General features: G+C 42.5%; 4 protein-coding genes across 8 annotated transcripts in view; 3 read left to right on the top strand and 1 right to left on the bottom strand.

Annotated features, from left to right (window-relative positions):
* The window catches only part of LOC120822199 (ryanodine receptor 1), a 38,831-nt gene extending 36,625 nt beyond the window's left edge, over positions 1 to 2,206 (top strand). For all 4 annotated transcript variants that reach the window (XM_040181658.2, XM_040181660.2, XM_040181659.2 and 1 more), the window contains 9 exons: positions 41 to 174; positions 364 to 424; positions 542 to 688; positions 780 to 914; positions 995 to 1,151; positions 1,298 to 1,362; positions 1,442 to 1,542; positions 1,624 to 1,675; positions 1,754 to 2,206. In XM_040181658.2, the coding sequence (XP_040037592.2) occupies positions 41 to 174; positions 364 to 424; positions 542 to 688; positions 780 to 914; positions 995 to 1,151; positions 1,298 to 1,362; positions 1,442 to 1,542; positions 1,624 to 1,675; positions 1,754 to 1,849 (948 nt within the window). In that variant the 3' untranslated portion in view covers positions 1,850 to 2,206. The remainder of the gene's footprint in view (positions 1 to 40; positions 175 to 363; positions 425 to 541; positions 689 to 779; positions 915 to 994; positions 1,152 to 1,297; positions 1,363 to 1,441; positions 1,543 to 1,623; positions 1,676 to 1,753) is intronic.
* Positions 2,207 to 2,820: 614 nt separating this feature from the next.
* On the top strand, positions 2,821 to 6,309 carry LOC120822200 (uncharacterized). The gene is made up of 5 exons (XM_040181662.2): positions 2,821 to 3,048; positions 3,807 to 4,065; positions 4,678 to 4,711; positions 4,996 to 5,170; positions 5,241 to 6,309. The coding sequence occupies exons 1-5, from the start codon at positions 3,006 to 3,008 to the stop codon at positions 5,582 to 5,584; spliced, it is 855 nt and encodes a 284-aa protein (XP_040037596.2). The 5' UTR covers positions 2,821 to 3,005; the 3' UTR covers positions 5,585 to 6,309.
* A 284-nt stretch (positions 6,310 to 6,593) lies between these two features.
* On the top strand, positions 6,594 to 12,023 carry sms (spermine synthase). The gene is made up of 11 exons (XM_040182135.2): positions 6,594 to 6,795; positions 8,343 to 8,463; positions 8,730 to 8,817; positions 9,103 to 9,167; positions 9,258 to 9,433; positions 9,572 to 9,726; positions 9,845 to 9,934; positions 10,019 to 10,133; positions 10,239 to 10,318; positions 10,476 to 10,591; positions 10,838 to 12,023. Exons 1-11 carry the CDS (start codon positions 6,750 to 6,752, stop codon positions 10,866 to 10,868), a joined length of 1,083 nt encoding a protein of 360 aa, XP_040038069.1. The 5' UTR covers positions 6,594 to 6,749; the 3' UTR covers positions 10,869 to 12,023.
* Positions 12,024 to 12,161: 138 nt separating this feature from the next.
* Positions 12,162 to 26,721, bottom strand: LOC120822437 (uncharacterized). Of its 2 annotated transcripts, XM_078106731.1 has the most exons (31): positions 26,445 to 26,721; positions 26,166 to 26,276; positions 24,933 to 25,000; positions 23,508 to 23,582; positions 23,162 to 23,229; positions 21,740 to 23,079; positions 21,127 to 21,163; positions 21,007 to 21,044; positions 20,788 to 20,918; positions 20,632 to 20,704; positions 20,432 to 20,490; positions 19,852 to 19,893; positions 19,694 to 19,773; positions 19,545 to 19,582; positions 19,392 to 19,437; positions 18,937 to 18,971; positions 18,722 to 18,840; positions 18,500 to 18,620; positions 18,182 to 18,372; positions 17,893 to 18,094; positions 17,315 to 17,471; positions 16,586 to 16,750; positions 16,227 to 16,349; positions 16,037 to 16,082; positions 15,847 to 15,950; positions 15,643 to 15,767; positions 15,073 to 15,444; positions 14,695 to 14,978; positions 14,313 to 14,414; positions 14,018 to 14,170; positions 12,162 to 13,234 (listed from the first exon to the last, which is right to left on the bottom strand). In XM_078106731.1, exons 2-31 carry the CDS (start codon positions 26,255 to 26,257, stop codon positions 13,131 to 13,133), a joined length of 4,590 nt encoding a protein of 1,529 aa, XP_077962857.1. In that variant the 5' UTR covers positions 26,258 to 26,276; positions 26,445 to 26,721; the 3' UTR covers positions 12,162 to 13,130. The 2 variants fall into 2 exon arrangements, with proteins under 2 accessions (XP_077962857.1, XP_077962858.1); XM_078106732.1 differs by having other exon boundaries at positions 26,166 to 26,721.
* Between the last annotated feature and the right edge of the window lie 1,134 nt (positions 26,722 to 27,855).

Consider the following 27,855-nt stretch of genomic DNA (forward strand, 5'->3'; position numbering starts at 1 on the left):
TGTGGATCCTGCCAGTGTGTAATGCGATGCCCTTGTCCAGGTTTTGGACAAGTACGGCGACATTTATGGCAGAGAAAGAATTGCTGAGCTCCTGGGTGTTGATTTAGCCTCTTTGGATGTGAGTCAACAACACGAGAAGAAGCAGGAGGAACCCGACACCTCAGTGTTTTCATGGTAGAGTACTTTTTGTCTTTTTCTTCAAATGACTTCTAACAACAAAAGAGCCAGCAGGCTCTCGTCCGGAGGAATATCAGAGGCAGAGATCATATTGTCTGACATAAAAATGAGTCAATCCCCGGCATCTATAACGGTAGAAAGAGTGCAGCGGCTAAACGGAGTTCAACCAGTGTTGTTTCTTTTTAGGACGACCACCATTGACATCAAGTACCAAATCTGGAAATTTGGCGTTGTGTTCACAGATGGCGTAAGTAAACGCATATTTACATGTATATTGCACAATGCAGCATACTTTACACTCCTTTATCTGAGCCCAACACGGCACCTGAGAACTGAAATAACCGTCCTTGTCATTTCTTTGCAGACCTTCCTGTATCTCTGTTGGTACACAATAATGTCTCTGCTCGGCCACTACAACAACTTCTTCTTCGCCTGCCACTTGCTGGACATCGCCATGGGGGTGAAGACTCTGCGCACCATCCTGTCCTCAGTCACACACAACGGCAAACAGGCAAGCGGAGAGAGAGCAGAACCGGCTCACCGTGTTCTTTTTCTGCTTCGGCCCGAGTGTACTAACCGGGTTTCCCTCTCCTCTCTGGCAGCTCATGATGACCTTGGGCTTGCTGGCCGTGGTGGTGTACCTTTACACCGTCGTCGCCTTCATTTTCTTCCGCAAGTTCTACAACAAGGGCGAGGAGGAGGACGAACCGGATATGAAATGCGACGACATGATGACCGTAGGTCGCCGTCGTGCCTCTTTGCCAACGCGCCGTCTGCACCTCTTCCCCAAATGATGCGCATTCGCTTCCCTCCGCAGTGTTACCTGTTCCACATGTACGTGGGTGTGCGCGCCGGCGGAGGAATCGGGGACGAGATAGAGGATCCCGCTGGGGACGAATACGAGCTGTACCGAGTGGTCTTCGACATAACGTTCTTCTTCTTCGTCATTGTTATTCTGCTGGCCATCATTCAGGGTAAAGGTCATGGCATTGGGTTGGAATGAAACGAGGGAGCTTTTGGAGACTTATTTAAAACTCTTGATATGTTAGAAAGGTATGTTTGGCACTTTTGTTTTTACAAACACCTCTAATGAATAATGATAACCGTATTAATGCTTCAGGTCTGATCATTGATGCCTTCGGAGAACTCAGAGACCAACAGGAGCAGGTCAAGGAAGACATGGAGGTATGACACTCTCCCTTGACACTTGCTCCAAATGTATACACAACGTGTTTTTTAAGCATCATCACTGATTTCTGTGCAGACTAAATGCTTTATATGTGGCATCGGAAGTGACTACTTTGATACAACGCCGCACGGCTTTGAGACCCACACTTTGGATGAACACAACCTGGCCAATTACATGTGAGTTCCCCCGTGTGCAGCCACTGTTTGTGTATGTGCGTGCATGCACCATTGAGATTATACTATGGTGTCATTTTTCAGGTTCTTCTTGATGTACCTCATCAATAAAGATGAGACGGAGCACACTGGGCAGGTCAGTTGAGCTGTTTTTGTGTGTTTATTTTTTCTCTCCCGCATCGTCTGTCTGTGACTCGTTGTTCCTCTGTTTTAGGAGTCGTACGTGTGGAAGATGTACCAGGAGCGTTGCTGGGACTTCTATCCAGCTGGAGACTGTTTCAGGAAGCAATACGAGGATCAGCTGTCCTAGCTCACCAGTGCGTCACGCGTACGCAGGGATTGAATTACAACTATTGCAGCACTACTTGTGTTAATCAATGGACAGCACGGACATTACATCTCATCTTCGGTACCGTTGCTCGTCCTTTTTATATGCAAATGATATTCACACCAAGTTTTACTTTGGTTTATTGTCATAATTTATTTAATAATATAAGCATTTGCATGAAAATGGTGCGTCTGTCAATAATTTATTGACATTATGGGTTTCCATTCGTTGGAATTAGTTGTCTGCTGGGGAGTAGATAAACCACTGCTTCACACGTTGCCTTTCTGACGATATTTAATCAACACTTTTATTCAAATAAATTATGTATTTCCTTTGTGATTATTGTCTCTTTCACTTCATTCATATCTATTTATCTTTGTTATGTTGACGTACTGGAGCTTTTGATCCCTTTAAAATTATTTAATACATTTTTTTTCCAGACGTTAAAACTCTTGATTGATTAATTGATTTTGTATAAGGAAAAAACACCATTGTATTTGACATCAGCATCGTATTGTACATGTACTGCATGAATGTGATGGTTCATGGTCCAACCTTTGACCCCTTAAAATACGGGTCCTAATTTGGAACATTTACAGCTTGGATTCAATTACTGTTCAGTGAACACATCCTACAAAATTATCTGATAAATGAAATCAATATGTATTATACACATTGTATAATATTTATTTTATTAAGTACAGTACCAGGCAAAAAACAGGTACACACTTTGATGTGTACCTGTTTAAAGGCAAATGTTATCTAAGGATGTTCTGGCTACTGGCTCATCAACCACAGTTGATTAACTTTACTAATTCATGTTCATGTCTCTGCAGTTGTAAACTTGTACTCTGTGTTTGCATTCAAAGGAGAGGAAATGAGCCCACGGGTGATTTAAAAAAAAAAACTATTAAGATAAATCTGTTGAGCCATGCTGACAAGCGCTCCATGCCGCAGTTTGTCTGTAACATCTCATCACAACCCATTTTCCAACCAAGCCGTTGAACTGTGGCCCCTTTGGAACATCCCCTCTGAACGGGGATTAAGGCTGAGCATTAAAACTCCCATTGAGCATCGTGTGCTTTCCCCCCCCCCGTCCAACATTTCTCTGTGAGCCGCGGACGCGTCGACGGCTGACATGAGCGTCTCTGGGATCCACCGCGGCGTGCTCAGGATGTACGGTGAGTGGATCCTCTTCTTCACCCAGCAATCATCTACGCCGCCGTGGTGACATTTTGTGGTCCAAAATGACTGGCTCTCTTCTTCTGCACTTCTCAGTGGATTCTACGGGGAAACATCGGTTAACCGTCGTGCTTTTAGCTTATCCCGTTTATATTGGATCCTACCACAACAACAAAAATGAACTTGAATTTGATTCTGCAGCGTGAAGGTGATGATAGTGAATAATCGTTAAGGAGGATGATACCTTTATTTTGCGTCTTAGTTTTGAGCTAAACTCTGAATATGAAAAGAATCTAAATGAGATTCTCGTATGATTAAAAAAACATTTTATTAATAAAATGAATATAGTGCATTATGGAAATTAGGTAAAAAACAATGACTGACACAAACAAAAAAATACATATAAATGAAAGCCAAATCTGTTTCCCCCGTTTTGACGTAATCCATTTACTCTTATGTTTTATGCTTTAATAACGAGTTTGTGTGCCTATAGATTCAGATGTGTACATTTTATGATGATGCTATCGTCTACACATCGTCTGCTTGGTCCAGCCCCACATCCAACAGCCCCCTGGATCCACCAACCATCTGACCGCCCCTAATCTGTGGGAATGATACAATGACAGACTGTGTTTAATCCAGTGCTTCTGCTGCCATCATCACCACTGCGCACATGTTTTCCCTGTCAACAGGCCGTGGGTGCTACTTTCCATTCATCAGTATTTCCTGTTCTTTCCAACCTGATTTTGTTATACAGGTGGATTTATTTTCAAACAGTGGAAAAAGAGGTTTCTCCTCCTGACGGCCGAGGGAAGCCTCCTCGTGTGTCACGATGCCGCGTCGCCCCCTGACCAGCTGGTGCTGTTGCAGAACAGTTGTGAGGCAATTGTGGAAGGCAAGGAGATCCTGGACCTGCCCAGGTTACCTGCTGGCGGATGCAGGGAATGCTGCTTCGCCCTGATCCTTCCCCAGAGTAAATACCTGCTGCTGCTGGCTGAAACCGCTGCAGACTGCAGGTCTGATGCTCGCTGCGCCGTCCCTGATTGTTACTGGCCCTTGAGCCATGAGTCACGTCGGGGAGTAGTTCCATTATTTCTTTTTACCACTTCTAGCTAAATATTGGATGAGAAGAGATGTAACACTCTGCCAGCAGAGGAGCAATAAGACCGGACTGGATGTTGATGCAGCGGAATTACCATTCCCCATGTTTCCAGTCTTAATGCTGAACTAACCCAAACCTCCTGTTTTTAGTTTCATATTTAACAGATATGAGATATGCTACTTTCTATCTATCCGCGACACAGCCAAAAGGTGCATTCTCCTTAAATGTTTAACCTTTATTACTTAATGTTTGCTCATGTTGCTTAGTGTCAATGAACTCCTTCTGCTCGCCCTCTCCTCTGTCCATACAGTATATTTGTTAAAGAACATAAAGGTCCCAGCAGGCACCAGATGGGGATTTTTAACCTGACTGCGTATTTTCTTTAGCTTAATACCCCGTGCTGTGTGTAGCAGGAAATGTACTGGAGTTACTGCATGTTCCATTGCTGCAGGTTATTTCCTCACTTGATGTTGATGGATGTTTGATTTTTCATGGACTAACAGAAGCATTTCTTATCACTTTTTAGTCAATGGCTGAATATACTGAAAAAAGTGAAAAAGGTGAGTTTATGAGACATATTTGTTATTGAGTTTGGTTTGGAATATGAATAAAAGGCTAGAGGCCGCACTTAGCTGTACTTGGACACACAAGTGCTTTGAGGCGATGCGGACGTTAGCATTAAAGTATGTAACGTTGGCAGCTCTTCTGTGCTCATATTTAGTAGGTTTATTGTTTTAAATGCTAAACGAGTACTAAACACTGGGGTGATGTTGTGAGCGTCACCATTAAAATGTATTTACTCTATTCAACGTCCTCTTCAGTCACGCTATTTCATCCCCCGTAGAGCCTCTCGTCACCTATCAGTCCATGTAAACGACATCGGCTGCCACCCCCACACATTAAACTCCAAGATCTGGTGCCTGAGCAAATCCTGGACAAGGATCCACCGACTCCACCGCTCTGCAACACAGAAGCAGACTCCCCGGGGCCGACGGCTTGTGCTTCCCTCAGGGAGAAAGGTGGGTTAGGCGGGTAGGCGGTTTTTTTCATAAGTGATCAGGGTAAAATGTTAAGTAACCTGTTTTTCAGGCCGGAATTCTCCCCTCACGAAGCAATACAAAGGTGGTGCACACCCAGCAGGGTGTCTGCGCCACGGCACCATCAGTAATGCCGACGCAGTGAAGGCGGTTTATCTGCTGATGGGCGGAGCCGCTGCCTCCTCTGCTCTGGGTTACCTGGGCGCATGCTCGCTCCCTAATCTGGAAGCCAAAGCTCCTGACCTGCCACTCAACACGGATTTCCCTGGCATGGGAGCAACAGGAGTGTACAACGGCGCAGGGCCCGCACTCGACTCCGCTCACTGTAACAGCTTTGACTTTGAAGTGGCAGACTCTGATTTTGATGGTTTTGATTGTGGTGGATTTAGTTTCTGATGATGTACTGGAGACGCAATGGATGAAGGTAGTTTTAATAATGGTGTAAAAGTATGTGAAGCGTCATCATGATTAGTCAGAATGAGTAACCATAGGACGGCCTCCAATTCAATATGTTTTTTCAGGACAAAGATGCTATGAAATGAAATTTTCTGCAGAAATAACTGTGTTTACAACCTGTGTTGGTTTCTGTAGCTAGTTTCCCCATCAACAACAACTGTATATATTTCCTTTTACATATCCAACCCATTTAGATTTTATTTAAAAAACTTGTTTTGTTGGTTCCTTCTCAGGTTGCTCTCTGCTTACTGTCTCCAGAATGTTATTGTTGACGTCGAAGACTATGTCCATATATTTAAAAAGTCCGTGCATCAACTTCCCTCCCCGGGATAACTGAGAACCCAAACCGTGATCAACAATCTAAAGCCCTATTTGCACGTCACCAGTAATTCCTGGTGACCTCTGCGATTTGTAAGATTACAGAGGTTGTCTGTAATCTTGCTCCTGTGCAAATCTGTCATGTAAAAGTAAAAATTACACTGCAATTATCTTAAATTGTCCAATGAAGTCCAATCATGTAATTTCAAGAATGCTAAATATAAAATGTTTAGTTTCAGTTAAAATCTGTTTCTGTACATCTTGTATCTAAATTAGGTTGAAAACGGATTCACATGTATGTCCATTGAGCTCATTTCACTTACATAAATAAAATCGATGTTTGGAAATTGTCAGTTCTACTTGTTTTCCCAAATACCGTTTTCATGCATTTAGTAACGCGCACACGTTACCCAGATTTTGGATCCCACTGCAAAGATGAACACTGAAAGTCATTTTCAAAATGTGTATACCAGGAACCGGAAAATGTTTCTTGTGTAAAAATGATTAATACGGTAATAAATAAGTGAATGTGACACCGTGAATGTAAACGTCGATCAAAGAACAATCGAACGAGGGGGGGAGGAGGAGGAGGTGGTGGTAGTGGAGGATTGTTCTCTCGCCTCGTGTTTTTACTCTCTGCTGCTCTGTCACTCCATCACAGCGCAGTTCCTGGTTCGGCGCAACGTTCAGCGGTAGAAGCAGCGGTAGCAGGGCCCTCCCTCTGTCTCTGCAGATAAATACTCGCAGCCTGCCTATTTCCAGGCATGGATGACGGTTGCACTCAGACATGGCACTGCGACATTACACCCTCGACTTCAAGCTCTCCGCGGCAGGTAAGGGGAGCGCGGTGAGCGGCGGAATGCAGCCGCCTCACTGAAATAACCGGGACTGCAACCGGCGCTGCATGCTAGCTAGCCGGCTAGCCCGCTAATAGCCGCTAGCCTGTCACTGTCCTTCAAAACAGTACCGCTGTATTGATTTTGATGAAACATCGCTGAGGATGGCACGTTGATATTTTTAAACAAGTTTGTTTTTGCAACAGCGGGTGATTGCGCGTGAAATGTCTAATGTCACTTCTGTTGTGTCAGACGTTACGTTTTTTTTTTTTTTTTAAGTTTGGGGTCTATTCGGTCTCATTGCTGCGGCGAGGACACTCAATGGCCCATTGTGAATAAAGTGTGTTCGAGCCAGCACAGGAAGCTGCGCAATTACGCCATTTTTGTAGTTTTCTGACAAAAAAAGTTGAAGCTAATACGAGTTCAGTAACGTAAGTCCGTTGTCGGACTGCGGCCGAGCAGCTCAATGCTGCTGGTCTCAAAGTAGCAGTTACAGGTTTAAATATAGTCACCAGCTATGACGTATGCTATTAAGTTGTATGCTTATTATCAGTCCGTATATAATACAATTATTAATTTAACGTTAAATATCCAAAACATGAACAGATATATCAATACATGAATTATACATTCTACATTTTATGAATCGTTTTTGAAACGCACCCGATGCAAACTTAATAATTCTGTTTGTGTAAATAACAAACACTGGTATGACTTAAAAAGGAGAGCGAAATATCTAAAATTACGAAACTTTTAGAGACAAGGTGACTTTTAATTTGATAACAGATCCCTCAGACAATATTAAAATAAAAAGTAAATAAAATGTACTTGTTTATTTTGCAAGGACCATGCACACTAATCAACAGTTGTACTGTACCAGATGTAAAAAAAATTCAAAAGGAAATTAATTAAAACTTTTAGACAAACGGACAGCAACTTCTACACAAAACCAATACACAGCAAAAAAGAAGAGCGTACGACAGACTAGAGCAACAAAAACGGTGCGTCAGGAAGAACAAACACACTTCCAGTAGAAGCACAAGTACACAGTACTACTGAAGCACATAACATACACAGAGGAAAACAAAGACAACACGTCTAGGTGAGACCATAGATCTCTGTGGGTGAAGCAAGCAGGACAGACAGCACCTCAATCACCTGATTGGCAAGCAGCCCATCCTTCCGGTTGGGTTTGACGGTTTTGTAAGTGTTCTGTGTGCGTATGTGTTGCTGCACAGCATTCCACGAGTGAGCTACACCTAATGTGGAATAAATAACTGATTAGCAACTGCTTTCTCAAGGATATTGGATGGGAAGCTTTGAGATGTGTCTATATTTAGCCGGCGCCTCTGCATCAAGACAAACTACGGCTACTATTGTGTGACGTAAACATTGTTGCATCGAAGGCTTTTGACATAATTGTGCATCAGTTAGGATAATTTGTCGAGGGGATTCAGATCGATTCGTTGCGTATCAGGAGGCCACGTCACTCACAACAGCAGGTTCTCTCATTCTCGTTGTTCTAAACTTCTCTCTCTTCCCAGTTGACTCCTCCTCGACAGTTCCTGATCTACTGTCCATATTTCACGAGCAGGAAATGACGGAGACTGTCCATGAAACAAATGGACATGGATACCTTGGCACTTTTGTAGGCAAGAATGGCTGGTAAGAGACCCATTTTTATTTTATTTTATTTCCCACATAATTTCTTTGAGACTGACTAAAGCGTTTTGCTTTGTTAGGTAGTGTATTTAATTACATAGTCTTAGTTTCACATTCTGCACAAACATTTGATTTAAAAACGACCACATGGAACCTTTTCATCTTATGGTAAATAGCTGGAAATGGAGGTGCTGTTTACTGGCTTTTTTTGACAGGTCAATTTTGCTAAATGGCGTGTTGTATTTTATCTTCCCCACTTCCTTTCTCAGGCTTGCTATTCTGCGTGTACACTCGCATGGGTTGGTCACTGTTGATCTGCAGTGTTATGAAGAGGACGACTTTGCGCAAGTAGACAATGTAGGTGATTCAAAGCATACATGCACAACACTTTTCCATTTTCTAAAACTTCAAATTATCGCTTAATATTTTGTTTACTGTCCTCAGCTGTCCAAAAATAAACTGTTGGTACAAATTTATTTTGTATCTGTACTGTTCTCTCTGAAAAGTACAACTGTGCCTTAATAGCTGTGGATTTGCAGCGAGCAAAACACAACGATTTATGGTTGTTGCATTGTCCCCTGCATTTAAATGTTGTCGCGAAAATATTTTCCCCACTAATCGACAAAGCTTGTCCCTCCACAGCTTTTAAATGCACTGGAATCTAAGCTGAAGGTGATCTTGAATGGCAATATAACAAGGATCAAAAGGTACGTTTCAGGAGGTTTATGGCTGGGCTCTTTTTCCATACAGAAATACAGTCGCGCTAATGTCTGTTTCATTGTGTTGTTGACACCAAGGCTCCCGGCCCTCGTACGGGGAGCAGAAGTTGACCGATACTGGCCCACAACTGACAACAGACTGGTCGAGTACGATATGGACCAGTTGGTGTATGAAGAAGATTCTGCATTTCAAAACATAAAGATACTGCACTCGCAGCAGTACGGAAATGCTCTCATACTGGATAATGACTTAAGTGAGTGTACACAACACTAAAATCCACGTCTCTCACAGAATGACCTGGAAATCAGGTCACCACGACTAATCACTAACCGGCTAATAATGGCCGGCCTGTTGATTTATATCCAGTTTAAACCCTTATTTTACCTTGCAGACCTGGCAGAGAGCGATTTAGCCTACACCCTGGCCATCATGGGTAGCGGCAGAGAGAATTATACTGGAAAAGAGGTGCTGATATTAGGAGGAGGTGATGGAGGCATCCTTTCTGAGATGGTCAAACAAAAGCCAAAGATGGTCACCATGTTGGATATATCCTTTGTTTGTTCTGGTGACTCCCCGAGGCAGTGTAGTGTTCTCTCACAGCTCCTTCTTGTATGTTTGGTTGTATATCTGCACTCAATTTATTAATCCTTTACAAAGTGTGCACATTGACCAGAAGGTGATTGACGCTTGCAAAAAGTACATGAGAGGCACCTGTGGAAATATCCTTGACAACCTGAAGGGAGACTGTTACCAAGTGAGTACTGAATTGAACTGTATTTGTTACTTTGTTAACTTGAGAGCAGCGTTGAGTTGATTCTGCTCGCCCTCTGCGCCACAGATACTAGTAGAGGACTGCGTCCCGGTGCTGAAGAAGTACGTCCAGGAAGGAAAGACGTTTGATTACGTGATCAACGACCTGACCGCAATCCCGATATCCATGGAGCCAGAAGAAGGTTTCTGCATTGTGTTTTTTTTCTTGCATTTCTTTCTCTACCTAACGAGTGGCCACAAAATGCGTCTCAACCTGATTCTGAAACCGTGTGAACTGCTTGTCGTAGACTCTACGTGGGAGTTTCTGCGTCTCATCTTAGACCTGTCAATAAAGGTCCTGCATCCTTCGGGAAAATATTTAACACAGGTGGGTCACGCTGATTATGTTCTATTAGTGTAATAATCTAAACCCCAAGTGATCCTTCAAATTATCCTTCTTGGGTTAGTTTCCGTTTTCCTGTTGCGACAGGAACACAAACGGCAGTTTGTTTGTCATGTGACGTTGTTTTGCTCCTGGTCACCAGGGTAACGCCGAGAACATGACCGAGTCCCTGGGTCTGTACGAGGAACAGCTAGGGCGGCTCTCGTGCCCCGTGGGGTTTTCCAAAGAGGTGGTGTGTGTCCCCTCCTACTTGGAACAGTATCCTTGCATGGCCTCCACGGCCGGGATGTGCAGATGTTGTTGTGTAGCTCAAACAAGCGCACCACAATGACTCAACTCATTAAGAAAGGTTTTTCCATATCCTGTTAACTGTTGCTGTGCACGAACCTCTGAAAAGCTAGTGTCCTCATAACCGATCGAACCAAGTTCTGATAGGCTGGACCTGACCTGGTACTGTTCATTTTTGCCCACGGTTGTGTATGATCCCTAATTCGTTTGCGTCAGATGGGTTTTCTACTCCGTGTGGAAGAAGTGAGGACCTGCACATCTCTCCGCTTGAATCCCCAACAACTGGAATGTGAACGCTCGTCCCATTTCTGCTGGAGCCCTGAAGGTGCGTTCAGACTGAGTGTCGGAGGCATCACAAAGTTTGGATTTATACATTATGTGTGATTTCAAATTGGGGGGGGGGGGGGGGGGGGGAAGGGGTCGACCCACAGAAATAAAGCAAATCTCTTACTGGGGTTCCAGTGTATAGGCCCATTTGTTCGAGAGCGGCCTCTGACTCACTGTAGCTAACGTCTGTACAACGACGGGCTGTTTGTGGTTAACAAAGCATGGATCGCAAAACACAGCAGCAGACAAGTTAATGTGAATAAATCAAACTTTGCATTCAGTCTGAGCAAATCTAAAGGGTACGATGGCGGGTCCCACCCCCACCTCTTCCAAACCCCGATCTACCATAATCTAACTTCTCTCCCTTCTTGTTTTAGTTGTTTTACTGTTGTGTGCTGACTACGTTTTTCAGTTGTGTTTTGTTTTTTTTACTGCGTTTTGAATACATTTGCATGTACTCTGAAGGAACTGTTCGCCGTTTGAACGGGTCATTTGATACACTGATGTGGTGTAGCTCATCTTACAGCAGGCGTGTGCGCTCTCCTTTTTCATTGAGTTTTTTTTTTTATGGTTAATTACTCGAGTCACGGGCTCAGGTTGTGTGATAGACCAATGTAGTCCCAGCATTGCTGAACTGATGAGACTGAGACTGATTTTTAAGCTCTGTTTTTGTTACTCAACTCTCAAGTGTGATTCGTTTTTGTTTTTTTTCCAGATTGTATCAACTCAATGTGATCCCTTCGGGTGAGACTGTAGTATTTCAGTCCAAATATGTTTTAAAAGGGAAATAATTCCACCACTTAAATGCCACGTCTGTGCTTGTGCTGTTTTTGTCAATTTTTTTTATTGGCACCTTTTTTTGATTTCTCCAATATATTTGAAGATATTTAAGACCGTAATGGGTGCATGAAAAGGACGGTGAATGTAGCTTGCATATAGAGTACACGTAACGTTTACGCGTTATCAACCCTGTAAGACTCAGTTAGTTATTTATTCAATATAATTCCACCAAAATCTGTTCTATCCCACTTGAGATACTTGCTGTGACCTCCACAATTAAAGTGTTTTTTGGGGACCATGTCTAGGCTGTTGTTTTTCTCCGAAATAAATTTCAATAAATTAAAAATCAACGCCACCATTCAAATATATTACGGTTCCATGTCCATATGATTTACTAAACAATTGAAAAACATGACCAAGATGTAAACCAGTATAGTATTACACCACAATAGCATTTTATTTAAACACATGTTCTAAAATTAATATTCAATAATCGGTGGAATATGCTGTGCTCTCTCCTTTTTTGCTTTCTCAGCACATTGTTGAATAGACAATCATTTGCAAAGAATGAATTCCTAAAATTATTTTACAACAAAGTAATTAACCCAACTTGTATCCATTGAGATCTGACTCCTTAATGTAATCTCACTGTAAAAATGTTTTTGAAGTTCCTTGTGCAAATACAATTGCATATTAATATAGTGCAAAAATCAATTTCCATTAATAATGTAGGTAAGTTGTACAATACACATGATATGCAGACCGAAAGGACATAAATTACTTTATACTAACATTCTCTGCAAGTGTTTCAAAAGTAGATTCAAGTGCTCTCATTGAACGGTTGGAATTCTTTCACGTCACCGTCAAAGAAATCATCCGAGGCACACCGTAGGAATATGCACTAATTTCGGTATAGTCCAAAATTAATTTAACTGTAATTGGTGTGACGCTATTTCTTTTCGAGTAAACATTCATTGACAACAAAAGGACCCGCCGGCCACCTGGACAGATGTTCACCGCTCGCTGGTCAACTCACAACTAGCCGGCCTGTTAGCGAGTTGGCTCATTAGCCTGTTAGCGTTATAGTTGTTGTGGCTGCTGGTGTCGCCACCTTTGCTGCGTGTTATTAATTGTTGTAAAATGTTATAACCATGACTCTATAGAGCCAAGTCAATTAGCTCCTGCACGGTTCCACTGCGATATTTACTGCCCGACAAAAGGATAAATCAGGAGTTATGGCTAAACACCGAGTACAGTCACACCGCGAGGAATTCCGACACGGTATGCTAGCTGAATCGTTATACCGCGCACACATAATGAAACTTATTCTATTTAAATGAACACAAATGACCCAGCTGCCCTCTCGCTCTTTCTTCACATTTAACAAATTGCACTCTTCAGATCAGGGCGCCTGCTGGTTTCTGTACTGGCTGTTGATCTCGTTGAGGACCACGTCCGTTGTGGGGTCTTCGTTTGCTGTGATCCCTCTGTCTTCAAATGGGCTGCCTGTAGGACAGACACGGCATTATTTATTTTTATTTTGTTCGTGGATGGATGAGAACCCTCTTTCATCGTAAGTTGGGCAGGTTGAAAAAACTGCGAACAGGTGCGCGTGTCAGAAGGGAGCGCGAGATTCAGTGAATTGCGAACAGGGTGAGTGATGGTTTTAATATTTTCTGGTATATCCAAGTTAAGTTACCCAGGAGCTTTGTTGACATAGACTTAGCTAACGTTAGCTACAGCTTGATAAATTGAGTCATTTAACACAGCAGGAGAGAACGCGACGTTGGCCAGCTAGCTAAAGTTCCGGTGTAAAATGATTAGCTAACGCTACCGTTTTTGAGGAGGTCGATTTTGAGGTGAGGGGACTGACGAGGCAGAAGGTACAGTGGTCCACCGTTCTATCAATAAGCAGACCTGCCAACCTGATACGCATTCTGACTTCAATCATTGACCCAACTCCCCCGTCAACGAATGACTCGAAGAAAGATTCGTTAATTTTACTGAGCGAGATTCAAAGAACCGAGTCGGTAAAATGGACGGTATTATCTTACCACCCCCCGTCAACGAATGACTCGAAGAAATCTCTGGGACAAAACCAGTTGAAAACCCCTGCCCTAGGAGGGGTAATATCCTTCTCACCTTTTTCACCCTTGACCCGTTTTCATGCCTGATCCTGCCTCTGTGTGCGAGTGCAGGAATCAGAAGTCCAGTCGTCTTCACTTTTGGCAATGAGAGACCAAACATCTCAAAAGTCAGTTGGCTTTGACTCGCACAGACTTCACTTACCGATGCCATTGATCAGCTCCGAGGAGTCACTGACGAGGTAGGACGAGGAGCTGGATGAGTTGTTGGAGGACGTTGCGGACCGAAGAGATGGCATTCGGGTCCCAGGGGACTTCCTCTTCTTCGCGGTCTTCTGTGTTGCGGTGCGACTCCATTCTGTGAAAAGAAATGAAGGCAAAAGGTGAAACGTAACATACAGTTGTATATAATATAGACGAAACAAATGTCCATATTTGACAAAATCGGAAAGAAACAACAGTTTCCTGAGCTGTGGAAGGTAAAGTGAAGAAACTCTAACCCGAGTTCTTCGCTAGTCTCATTCTGCCGCAGCACAAGTAGGTCCTCCACTGATTCCTCACGTTTTCCTTCATCGCACAGTACAACACAAATATGAAGAAACCTACGAAAAAAAGAAACAGAAAAGCTATATGCAGTATACATGTCATATACTGTACATACACATTCACGTTTGTTTTATTAAATAGCTAGTTTGGACTAGACAGACTTTGTGATATTTCCATGTTTTATTCAATTATTTTGCTGCTTTCTGCTGCTAAATAACACACACATGTGATTCAGCTTGATAGTTTTTGTAGGTGGTTGATTTGAACCCACTTGAGCCTCCCTTTTCTTCAGATTTTACGTGAAAGGTGAGTTCTACAAGGCCGAACACAACTCACCTTGCAAGGAGTTAAAGATGGCAAAGAGGTACATGAATGGCAGGTTAACGGGGCCCCAGGCGAAGAAGGCAAAGCCCCAGGTGAGGCCCAGGAGCATCATGATCCCCACCACACTGCGCACATCCTGCAGCGTGGTGCGGTGGTGCGCGTTGTGAGGGTTCTGCCTCTTTATCCGGCACAGTTGCACCAACACCACAACGAACATGGCTAGGTTGAAAAGAAACACAACGCAGAAATATGCCACCACTGCTACATAGAAAGCGATGTCATTTTTCAGCCAGCAGCTGTGGGAGAATGGAGGGAAGAGAATGAAAGGGTTACTTTCTTTATTTCGCGTGTATTGGTGTTTGTGTTCTTTTGTTCTGTGGGAAGACTCACAAGCCGTCACTAGTGCCGTCGGAAAACCTTCCATAGGAGATGAGGCCGTAGTTGTCCTTGTCAATCGCAATGACAATAATGACCACGATCATCGGCACGCCCCAGCCGACCAGCGAGAACTTCACCATGAGGCGTGATATGTGGTTATTGAAGACCTTCACGAGGGCCAGGTACATTTGAACGGCCTCTAGTCCCATCCAGGTGAAAGTAACCAGCAGGAAGTAGTGGAGGAACCAGGCAGTGGAGATGCAGAGGCCCAAGGTGTCTGGGTAGAGCGCCAGCCACGCGTCCACCAGGAAGACCAAGTTCAGCAGCAGCAGAGCCAGGCACAGCTGGATCAAGATTTTGGATGGAGTGTCCTTCCGCAGCTTCCTGCGGTGTTCAAATGGATCGCACAAGACAAAGAATCTCAGCGGACTTATCTCAACAAACGTTTCCCGTAAAAAAAAGTGCAGTGCCTCCTTATTGGCTCGTATGTTGGATGTTTTTATGGGCTGCCATTGTATGAATTGTAGTGTGATGTTGTTACTGTGACTGCGTTGGATGATCGTATTTTTTCTCACGACTCACCCAAAGGCCAAGTAGGTGAGGAGGGTGATAGACAAGAAGATGGAGGAGATTCCACAGCCAATATATGTGATGAAAGTAAGGATGGTGGCCTGTTCACGACTGAGTAAAGGCTGTCTGGAGAGGTCCTGTAAGAAAAAGAACAAAGTTACAGAAGAGTGTTCACAAAACTGAAAAAACAAATGAAAGAAAATATCATCTTCTCACCAGCAGGATGGCAAAACTTGTCAAATGGTTGCATCCACAAACGGTCTCACTGTCTGTGCTATTTTGGAGTACACAGCCTCTTGGATTCCAACCACCTGATTGGTCTGCCGGAGGAGAACACAGGTGAACCATATTTTCACCTTTGTTTACATTTAATTAAATCTCACAGAAAAATTGAAGAAAAACGTACTATTTAATGTGAAGTCCCAGAAAACGCATACAGCCACGTAGTTAGCCTGTAGTTTATGAAGGAAAGAAAAAAATATTTAGCAGGGAAAAGTTATGTGTTAATATTTAATTTGGCTGTTGATTAGGATTGCATTACAATACTCATACTACCATAGTATTTAGTACTGCATTTTTTTTTCAAATGGACTTACTGGAACCGGCTCAAAGTTTCTCAGGTTAATTGTAACATTGTCCCGCAGGTCTGCGAGGGACAGGTTGGCCACACTCGCTCCAAGGATCCCACTGTTGAGTCTGCGCTTTCCCAAAGCACTGTCCTGCATGAACATTTAGAGACAACACAAAAACACGAGTTGTTTGCCTGTAAAGAAATTGTTACAGTCATGTGCGATATTAAATGTGGTTTCCCTTCTGAACACAAAATCAGTCATTTTAAAACTACAATTACAAACAATGCAACATTTCTGTGATCAAAATCCAAGCGTCTCAGGGGTCTGTCTGTCTCTCTCTACATGTCTCGCTTGGAATGGTCCGTCTGTCAAATTGTATGGACCTGGTACACTGTGCTCTTCTGGTAGAAATTGAACTGGACTCTGTTGGCCAGCAGCTGTTCTTCGACGGTCAGGCCCTGTGTGAGGGATGGGGGCAACGTGATGGAGCCCTGAGGGATGGAGGAGTCGGCTCTCAGGCTCCTGCCCTGCCTGGGGTTCCCACGAACCTGCAGCACACAGGGGCCAGAGTGAACACGACGGAATAGCTCTCCAACTATTTAACACCACCGACTTTATACTCCACCTTTTCATTCAGGGCTTACTCAGTCTGTCTGACGCCCCTGGTTGCAAATCACTGTTACGGATCAACGCAATTCTTCTTGGGTGTCACCATAGGAAATGTCGAGCAGGTATGTAAACTTTAGAAATTATGTTTTTAATTTCCTTGTGATGAAAGGACGGCGGTTGACTTATCTCATTAAGTGGGTTTGTGCGGAAACAGAGACGGCGGTGATCTCGCTTGTTATCACCACTTCGCCGCATACAAACAATGCAGCAGTACAATGTCCCCTGTGACTGATATATTAGTGTGTATTACATTATTAGGTTGAGTAAAAACTGGTGCTCTCTTGTGTAAGCAGCATTCGCACATAGAGGACAAACTGCTTTACGTACTTTATTAACAGTTTGGTCTAGTGGGTTTCCCAAAATAGGGCTTGAGTCCCCTTAAAAGGGTCAACGTAAAGACTGTCCGGGGATACATATAATGAACTGTGCTATTCATGTCATACCTGCACATTATTGGGGTCTGAGATGGAGAAAATGGTTTCCTGAAAGTTGCGGCCATCTGCTGGTTTCGCAGACAGAGCCACAGCTGGAGACAGAAGGGTCTCAGCCTTTCCATCAAGAACCAGCTTCAACCCGACAGTATCGACAATCCTTATAATCCTGATGAAAAAAAAGGATTGGTATCGTGAAAATTATGAATTATAGAATGGAGCCAAGTTATTTACCCCAATGGTCCCAACCCCTCCCCGCTCGATCATAACCTTGGAACATCTGCTACTGGGTCGCCAAGAAGCGCTATGATTTTGGAAAATACAGCAGAATAATTGTATACACAATAGGATATTGAAGGTTATCCTTGTGGTAATTACAGTAAATAGCAGCATGTTCTGTGCTACATTCTAATCACCACTCCCTGTCAAATCCAAAACATCAAAAATAATGCATCAAAATGTAAACATTTAAGCATTAAGCAGTAAAGGAAATGTAGTTATTCCATAGTATGATGGGCCTGCATTAAAACGTTCAATACAAAAACAGTGTGAAGTGACGAAAGAAAAGTCAAATAAATTGATCCCTTAACCTGTTGGAAGAGTCAGCCAGCACCTCAGGAGAGGCTCCCAGCAGATTGCTGACGATGTGGACCGAGGTGTTGCCCAGCGCCAGGCTGACGTTGGGACCGGACAGAAGAGCCTCCAGCTGAGACACCAGCTGAGACACCTGGCTGGAGTTCAGCCTGGACACGTCGCCGGTGAGCTGGAGCAGTGCGTTGGCCTGGCCTTCAGCTGCGGCACAACACAGTTTTAGGAGGGGTGTCATGATGGTGGAAGTACTGCAACGGGACTGTAAACAGTGCTGCAGGGATGACAAACCTGACGCGGTGACGCTAGCGGGAGTGTCGGTGGCATTCGGGGCTCGAGCTGTTGTGTCCAGTGGGGATGAAGTTACGTTTGAAGAGGCGTTGGTGGTGTTTGGTTGTGCGCTTGTCACATTTGGGCCTTGTGTGGTAAGCAGACCCGCAGCACACTGCTCCTCCAGCTGCACAATCACATTTCCAGCTTGACTGTAGAGAAAAGGGACAAATTGATATTTAGGCTGAAAGTATTTGAGCTCAAGCGTTAAACGTTTGTCAACTCCATTGCAATCAGGAGTTACTGCAGAAGATAAGTTGGTGAGAAGATCACACAAACCAATCGAGGAAGCCAGAGTTTTCTATTGACGCACAAAAGGAAGCAGGCTCTACGTTAAGGCGTGTCCACTTGAATCCGGATGTTAGTGGACTGTTGCTGACTATTGAATTCCCACAAATTGCTGTGTGACATGCAAGACAAAACACAAATGAAGGGTTTTACAGGGCAGGCCTGCAGTCATTTTGTTGATTGTAGGAAATTGTGTTTGGAATACACACACACCTGCTCGAGTCACTTGGCCGTTGAAAAAGAGGTTTTTCGCAGAAGAAAACAAACCCAACACGGCGGTCGACAAGTTGCAAATAGGAACCTCATGGTGAAAGCCTAAAATCACCGTGCAGCTTTGAAGAAAAATAAATAAAAAATTACACAGATTTCAGTCACCGTTAAAACACATTAGTAGGTACATTTTAATGCAGTAATAATATTAGACTCACTTTGTTGCGGATATTTCACATTCCACATTGACATCCTGAAGAGAAATGGTCAATTAATCACACAGGAATTACATAATAAAAGTCGTAGAAAAAAAATCATAAAATAAGTTATATAATTGAAACATTCACAGGGTCAATTAGTTGTTTTAATTAAATGAAGAAACTTCTAAGTGTGTCAAAATTGCACTTCATAAATCTTTTGACAAGTGGCTTATTTCCTCATTGAAATGCGTAACTCAGAAAAAAAACTGTACACAACACTTCTTAATTGGATCCCTCCTGTAATGATCAGGATAAATAATAATAATATTATCATATAAGTAAACAATAAATAACTGCAAAAAAATTCCTTGATTGTACTGGTCAAAGTTGGATTCATTTTGCTTTAGTAAATAGTCAAACTACAAAACAGGAAATAAGGCAATCGATCAGGCAATATAACTACAGCTCATTACCTTGAATTCAGTTGCAAGAATGGACAACGGGCATCCAACACTAACACTGAAAAAGCGAAAAACAAAACAAAAATTGTAATTCATTTTACAATTTGATAAAATTGTTTTTCTTCATGTAAAATGAAATCTGCGCAGTTAAATGGCAAAACTCACTCCGGAGGACAGTTTTTATGTTGTTTCAGCAAATTCAGCTGTAAAGATTCGAGAGATCAGAATTTGATACTACAACAAAACAGTGATGCAAAATGGACAATCAAAGAGATACACTGAAACATACGCTTACACTTGCATGGATAACTTACGATGTCAATGACCGATGAAATTAATGTTAGGGCGTTAATCTCCAAATCTTGATTTGATATTTGAAAAGTGTAGTATGCATCTGAAAACAAAGAAACTTTATTAATCTACATTTATGTAGAAGGAAGGAATGTTTTGCAAGGGGGAAACAAACACTCACTAGTTCCTCCGCAGTAAGCAGAGCAGTTGCAGGTGTTGTTCTCTGAAACCAAGTCAAAGCATTTTGGTTTAAAATGCATTAAAATGTTAGTGTGGACCGCAGGCTGTATGAAATATGATTGATGTCATCCATAGCCGGTTTGAAGCTCACTTTAGGCCTATTATTTAAATTTCAAATGTTAAACGAGTTATATGAACAATAATTGACCATACAGTCGTCATAGATGCAGAAATTTGCTTGTATAAATCAATAATGCTATTTTTGTGGTCAGGCGATTTCTCACAGGGGCGTCTGAAGGATTGACGCCCCCTTTTTTCTGAGCAGTTGCAGTTTTTAGCACTTTATTTAAGGGTTCATATACAGACAAGCAACAAATCGAGAAATTATATTTGCTTATGTGTTTAAACTATTCTAGCTTTGTATCTGCTGAAAGTGTCCACATCCACATAACAATACTTCAGACCTTATGTGACACGTCCTAAATGTCTACTTTGACATTGTCGATTCACCATTTCGGGGTTTAATACGACCTTTACTTTCTGTGCTTCAACAATATTTAATGGAAGTGTTCAGAGCTCACCTGCACCACAGTGAGATGAGTTGCGCTGAGGAACCACATATGCAGTCTCGGACAAGTCACTGTTGAAAGACGACCGCGTTTTATTAAAAAGAAGAAACAGAGTACGGCAGCCAGCTATCTAATGAAATGAAAAGGCAAAAACCTGATTATTTTGTAGATAATTATCTCAAGGTGACAAAGGGAAAACACAACCATCTTACCATGCTGCACCAGATGGACCATTATACGCGCAACTCCCAAGCGCTTCACTATCGCACCCATTTTGTAGAGGACCTGTTCAACGACACAGATGGTTGATTGCATTATGGGAACTAATTACTTATGTAATTATGTATTTAAGAGCATGTAACACTCACTAATTCCTGCTGCTGTTTTCCCCACCACGTGGATGTCAGGAGATGCTCTACTGGCCGCGCAGAGCGTCCGAAGGATACAACACGGAGGGACCTTCTGCTTCAGCCGCAGCGTCACAGAACAGTTGGTGCGTCTGAAGTACGAGGTCGGTGTCAACCAACAGATGCTTTACACTCGCTTTGGTCATTTCAAGATTATAGTTTGTAGTTTATTTCACTTACATTATCACAGTCTTTATGTCGCATGAAACTTCAATTCCCTGTCAAATGAAGGAATCTTGAGTCATGTGATTCTTTTATTCACACGCGGTAACTGACAGATATATCTAAGTATTAACTTACTTGAAATAGGCCAGTCGAGTTGTCTCCACTGATTGCTCTGAAAATCCAATTGGGGACACAATTGAGGTGTCGATAACAAAGTCGATATAACTTTTTAGAGAGGAGATATCAGTCATCTTCTCAAAAATAAGAATTTGAATTCATAAGCAAAAAAACATACCATTGCTCATTTTAATACAAGGTGATGTTCAAGTAGCTACATGATTAGCTGCTCTGGTATTTGCTCATTGTGGTTTATGTGGTTAAATACATTAGTTTGACATAAGTGCTTACTGACTCTATGACCAATTTCTACTTGTGCTATCTACTGTAACAAATACATTTTATAGAACCAGCATTGTGCGCTGTTGACTCAACATAAATAATATCCTTTTGAATCATGCATATAACAAATCACACAAAAGCTGGTTATTGGTACAGTGTGGACTTCTAGGACCTGCTACTTACAAATAATTATTTTATTACAACATTTCCCTCCTATTCACAATATCAAATAAAAACTAATACATATGTCTTTAATGACATCAAATATATACACTCTGCTGTCTACGGTATCTAAATGTTAGGACCATTCAGCCTTTCATTATTTCTATAACAAATTGTTCAACAATACCTGGTTTTTCTCTCAGGGCTCCTAATTGCTCGAACTACGCGCACCGCGTTTGGCGGCGTCAGTCCCCTTGGTGGGGGGGGGGTGATGGTGCTGAGAAAAAAAGGTATTGCTGCAGGTGTAGTTGTGGTGGTGCTTGTGGTTGTTGTTGCAAGTGTAGTTGTGGTGGTGCTTGTGGTTGTTGCAGGTGTAGTTGTGGTGGTGCTTGTGGTTGTTGTTGCAAGTGTAGTTGTGGTGGTCCTTGCAGTTGTTGCAGGTGTTGTTGTGGTGGTGCTTGCAGTTGTTGCAGGTGTAGTTGTGGTGGTGCTTGCAGTTGTTGCAGGTGTAGTTGTGGTGGTCCTTGCAGTTGTTGCAGGTGTTGTTGTGGTGGTGCTTGCAGTTGTTGCAGGTGTAGTTGTGGTGGTGCTTGCAGTTGTTAGAGGTGTAGTTGTGGTGGTGCTTGCAGTTGTTGCAGGTGTAGTTGTGGTGGTCCTTGCAGTTGTTAGAGGTGTAGTTGTGGTAGTGCTTGCAGTTGTTGCAGGTGTAGTTGTGGTGGTCCTTGCAGTTGTTGCAGGTGGAGTTGTGGTGGTGCTTGCAGTTGTTGTTGCAGCTGTAGATGTGACATTTCTCTGTAACTTTGTAGTTTCTGCAGCAGTTGTGTTGTTACTTTGTAACGTCGTGGTTGGTACAGCTGTAGTTGTGTTGTTACTTTGTAACGTTGTGGTTGACACAGCTGTAGTTGTGTTGTTACTTTGTAACGTTGTGTTTTGTGCAGCTGTAGTTGTGTTGTTATTCTGTAACGTTGTGTTTTGTGCAGCTGTAGTTGTGTTGTTATTCTGTAACGTTGTGTTTTGTACAGCTGTAGTTGTGTTGTTATTCTGTAACGTTGTGTTTTGTGGAGCTGTAGTTGTGTTGTTATTCTGTAACGTTGTGTTTTGTGCATCTGTAGTTGCGTTGTTACTCTGTAACGTTGTGTTTTGTGGAGTTGTAGTTGTGTTGTTATTCTGTAACGTTGTGTTTTGCTCATCTGTAGTTGCGTTGTTACTCTGTAACGTTGTGTTTTGTGGAGTTGTAGTTGTGTTGTTATTCTGTAACGTTGTGTTTTGTGCAGCTGTAGTTGCGTTGTTACTCTGTAACGTTGTGTTTTGTGCAGCTGTAGTTGCGTTGCTACTCTCTAACGTTGTGTTTTGTGCAGCTGTAGTTGCGTTGTTACTCTGTAACGTTGTGTTTTGTGCAGTTGTAGTTGTGTTAAGGCTTTGCTGTGTTGCGTTTGAAGTAGTTGTGTTTTGTGGAGATGTTGGTACCACTGTTGTCTGGTCCGGAGACACACAGTTCTGCAGCTGGTTTTGAAACACCTGGCTTAGCTGAAATGAACAGAAGAGACGTGATATTTAATCCCACAACACGTGCATTATTTATTTAGTATTTTCCGGTCTGCTTACACACCCAGGCAGTGATTTGGGATTCGTCCTTCTGTACATCTGCATCCACAGTGACGTCAAGAAAGTAGTGCGCTGTCGTAAGAAAGAAAGACAGAATGTGGTTTTAACTGACCGTAAAGGACAATTTAAGATCAACGTTCATAATAGCTTCAGGTTGGGATGATTCTAATTGTAAAATAACATATACTTATACACTAGTTATATTCTACATGTAAAACCATCACTATACGTCCATCCATCCTCAAGTAAAATGAACGATCATTTTGATAATTTTATAAACTAGAGTCATCAAGTAGCATTGCTGATATGTCTGGTATCTCAGTGTGTGAGATGATTCTGTCAGCTTTTACCGGATGTCGAGACATTTTCAGTAGTAATGAATGGAGGGGAAGGAGCAGCAGAGGTCTCATTACAGGAAGCCTGTGCTGTTGGTGTGAAAGAGAAAATCATTACTTTCAATCTAAACATGAGAAAATCAAAGTCCAAATTCCAAATGAATATTAACCTAGTTAACTGTGATTATTATGGCAAACAATCTAGTCATAATCAGTGTAGGCTTGCTCATATAGGTTGGACTGACAATTCTACAATACATTAGTAATTGGTGGATAAATAATTAAAAAAACCCATCAAACACAACATAATGTATGCTAATATGTGTAACATGCACGGTGACCCTGAATTGCAAAACACAACGGCAAATAGGAAAACACAGCGACATTAACTTCTTACGGAAAGGGTAGGGCCTATCTAGCAGAGGACGGACTCTCCTGATTGGACAGACTGTCTGTCTTTTACCAGGAAATGATACAGGGCTCTCAAGTGTCACGCAATGAGCGTAACAGTAACGCAATTTGGTCACGCACTGCCGGCACGCATCCAATTCCTCACGCAATGGAATCGACTCCGGCCCCCGAGCCGCGTCAGCCGTTCCGTCGGCGCTACCCTCCGTCGCCCGCAGCATCCGGCAGTCCCCCCTCCCCCCGTTTTTATTTACTTTTATTTACAACACCTAAATATAATTGAACAACAAAACACGGGTAAAACAATGGTGAAACACTAGTAGGACACTTTTAACACTTTGAAGACACTCGTAAAACATCTCTCTGTGACTTTCTGCCGCGGCTCTCCTGCTGCGCTCACTTCCACCCCTCATCACAAGCTGTCCCACCACTGATGTCTTTATTGCCATAATATCTAGAAAGCGGCATTTCTCAGCTTTCAGAATCTGTTAGAAGTACGTCGATTGTGCAAATAGTTAAGGAGTCACGGTAATTTGAATCCTCCATGTCACTTTCCGTCGCCGGCGAAAGGCTTCGGACTGAGAGGGTTAAAAGACAGACAGTCCGTCTAGAAAGGCCCGACCCTTTACGTAAGAAGTTAATGTCGTTGTGTTTTCCTATTTGCCATTGTGCTTTCTTATTTGTCGTTGGGTTTTCCTATTTGCTCTTGTTTTCTTATTTGCCATAGTGATTTGCACTTCAGGGCCACTGTCAATATGTATGTTTTGCAGTTGTTGAATTACTCCAGAATGTTTTACAGTTAGTTACTCTTAGTCCAATTTTACCCCATCCTTCTATAAAGAAGTTAAAGCATTGTGATCTTTCAAGTGGTCAACAAGCATTCCAGAATAACAGGTTCCTCTACTTATGAGCGAGGCCATTCAACATATTCACACGTGTCTGTAACATTCTGCCATTGCAGACAATGCGGTTTATAAATAGGAGCTGCTCCCTTGTCTGCAACGCTGTGACCCGTCATAGCTTATGTCATACCTGCCACAAGGACCACCAGAGGAAGTATGTGCAACCAGCGTAGATGTTTGATGCCTGGCTTCATCGCTCTGCAGTATAACAAAGACACTCATGTCAACGGTTTCCCCAAAGGTCCATTTTGAAATGAAAACACTGCTCTATTGACACAAATTTGGGTCGATCCCACACACCTCTTCTCGCCACACCTATGTGCATGGACGCTGTAGGCATATCCTGCATTTACGTCATAAAGGCTTTCTATTTACCACGTATAATGGCAAATAACGATTCTAAATCAAACATTAAACACATTCCTGCTCAGAACCACCCCGTTTCATCAGACCGCAGTACAAGTGAACAAACACATTTGTCACGGCTCGGGGAAAGTGCAATGGAGAGTAGTACGTATTGCGCTGTACAGACGCACACTTTCCGTGAACAAACGGTGAATGTTTGCTCAGACCAGAGATTTTCAGAGGTGTTTACATTTTTATGAAGCTCTGCTGTTCTGCTCTGATAAAGACTTTCACTCACAACTCTGAACTCTGGTACCTGCTCAGTGCTTGACTCATAAAATGTGATGAATGTATATGTAATGTAATATGATGCAGTGATGAAAACAGCAGTGAAAGTAAGGCTCGTGTACTGCTTTTCTACCCCAGTGGCTTATTGTGGTCATAAAGAAAAAGACTTTACCTCAGGATTCACATAAATGGAGCAGTAAACAAAACGCTTAAAAACAGATGAAGTTTAGTGGGTGAAAACATTCAGACAAGCGTTGAGGGAGAATAGAGCAAATGAAAGTGCCTCCATCAGTGAGATGGAAGCAGCTGAGGCTGCAGTTATTCCCTAAACCAACGGTGCCTGAGAAGAGGATCTTTATGGCTTTGACTATACAAATCAAGATGTCTGATGATGTCAGTATCCTCCCTGGCTTTACAGCCCCTTCATGGAACCTCAGCAGCATCATGTCACCACAGTGTTTCTGTCTCTCACAGCACTTAATACTGTGTTGGGTTAAAGAACAAGCATTCACTAACAGCCATATATTCACACCTATTTCAACATGAAGCAAGATACTGTGACAAAGACGAAAACAAACAAACAAACAACAACAGATATTTTAAAGATATTAGATCAGGGCTTCGTATAAAAGAATAATAATAATAGTTACTTCAAATTCAAATCAGATTCAGCAGGGATTTCTGAGTGATTCCCACTTAAAGGAAAGGAGACACTAACATCTCACAGTACCTGACAGAGGACGCGGACACGTGCCGACTTGAAGATCCATCCGATTGAACCCCCCAAGCTTTCATCCTTGCGTCTTCATTTTTTCGAAACATAGCTTTCCGTGGCCAAATACTAAAACAAACCAGAAACATCAGGCGTGCATTTTCCTCATTGTTTCTGTGTCAGGCTGTTGTGCCAGTTCCCTTTTGGCTTTCTCGTCCAGGATCTACAGGTGACACATGCGCGTGTGGCACGCCCTTTGAAACGTCAGCAGGTGGATGTGGCATACATTTACTTTACCTCGGCCCGGCAACGATCGTCCACCTCTGGAACAGAGAATTAATTGGCTTTAGACCCGACGAAGAAGGGCCCTCTGTGCCGTCCTATCCTTCCAAATAATGATAATGTCCCAGAAGCTTTTGAAAGGAATTGATTTTTCTTCTTTTTTTCCAGTTTCTTTTGTTTGTCAGGAAAGGCGCGCCTCGGGGAGTGTCCTCAGACGCAGAGCTCTCAGTGTCATTTACAGCGCGCTGTTGGAACACTTACTGTTGCGTCACAATAATCCACGCACTAACACAATGCGTCCATCCAGTTATGCACCTGCTTCACAGGACTGTGGAAAGGGGAGGGGCTTGAGTGCCACACGCCACCGACAACAACGCACCTATTCACAGCCATGTTGTGACTCTTAAGAATGAGGTTTAAAGTTACACCCTGGAAAGGCAACCAACACAAACACAAACACAAACACGGATCAACCTGTTCAACCTGTTAATCTATAAACTCACCATTATGTATTCCCGTCAAAACAGCAGTGATAACCCTACTAGGTACAGCATATTGTGTAGTAATTACCAAACAGATTCCATGCTGTACCGGCTGGACTTACAAGGCAACTGGATGAAGTACGAAACAGAAAAAAAGGATAAGTGCGGTTCTCTATCTGTACACCAGGAGGAGAAAAGGAAGACACCAATAAACTAAAGCCAGGTTTTCGTATTCATATGTGAGAGTGTTGGGAAGCAGTGAGGGCCGAGCAGACCCAAACAGTTTAGTTAAAGATCAATATATATACATATATATATATATATATATATATATATATATATATATATATATATATATATATATATATATATATATATATAACGGAGTGCTATGGAAGCAATGTGTGCTCCAGATGTGAGGGTCGTACGGCCCCTCACACCACATTCAAATGAAACATGCTTCTAGTAATAGCGATTGTCATTTTCGTCGACTTTATGTATAAACGTGAAATATGTACACTTCCATTAAAAATGATTCATGCAAATTGACAGTCACGCTCATTCATTTAAGAGTATTGTAATGTTGACAATGAAGAAGCCACAAAAGTAGGAGCACGGTTAAAACAAATACAAGCTACATTAGAATATGTAAAGATAATTTTACAACTGCCAGTAATGACTAATTTACTAAAGATTAATCCATTATGATTATCTTGCATTAAAAATACTCATTAAATCGTCATAATGTACCGGCTCTGTGTAGCTGTGGGGGCTTCACTCAGCAGTTCCTCACATAAATGAACATGTTTTCTTTCTTAGGTTACAGACAAACCTGCTCCTGGCTGAAAGTGTATTTTAAGGGTGTGTGTGATTCTCACACACACAGATGTGTCTGTGGCTAAACACATTTACATCACATTGATGTTAATGCATGTTTGCCGCCC

Source organism: Gasterosteus aculeatus, chromosome 7, assembly GCF_964276395.1.
Source record: "Gasterosteus aculeatus chromosome 7, fGasAcu3.hap1.1, whole genome shotgun sequence".
In the NCBI taxonomy this organism is placed as follows: domain Eukaryota; kingdom Metazoa; phylum Chordata; class Actinopteri; order Perciformes; family Gasterosteidae; genus Gasterosteus; species Gasterosteus aculeatus.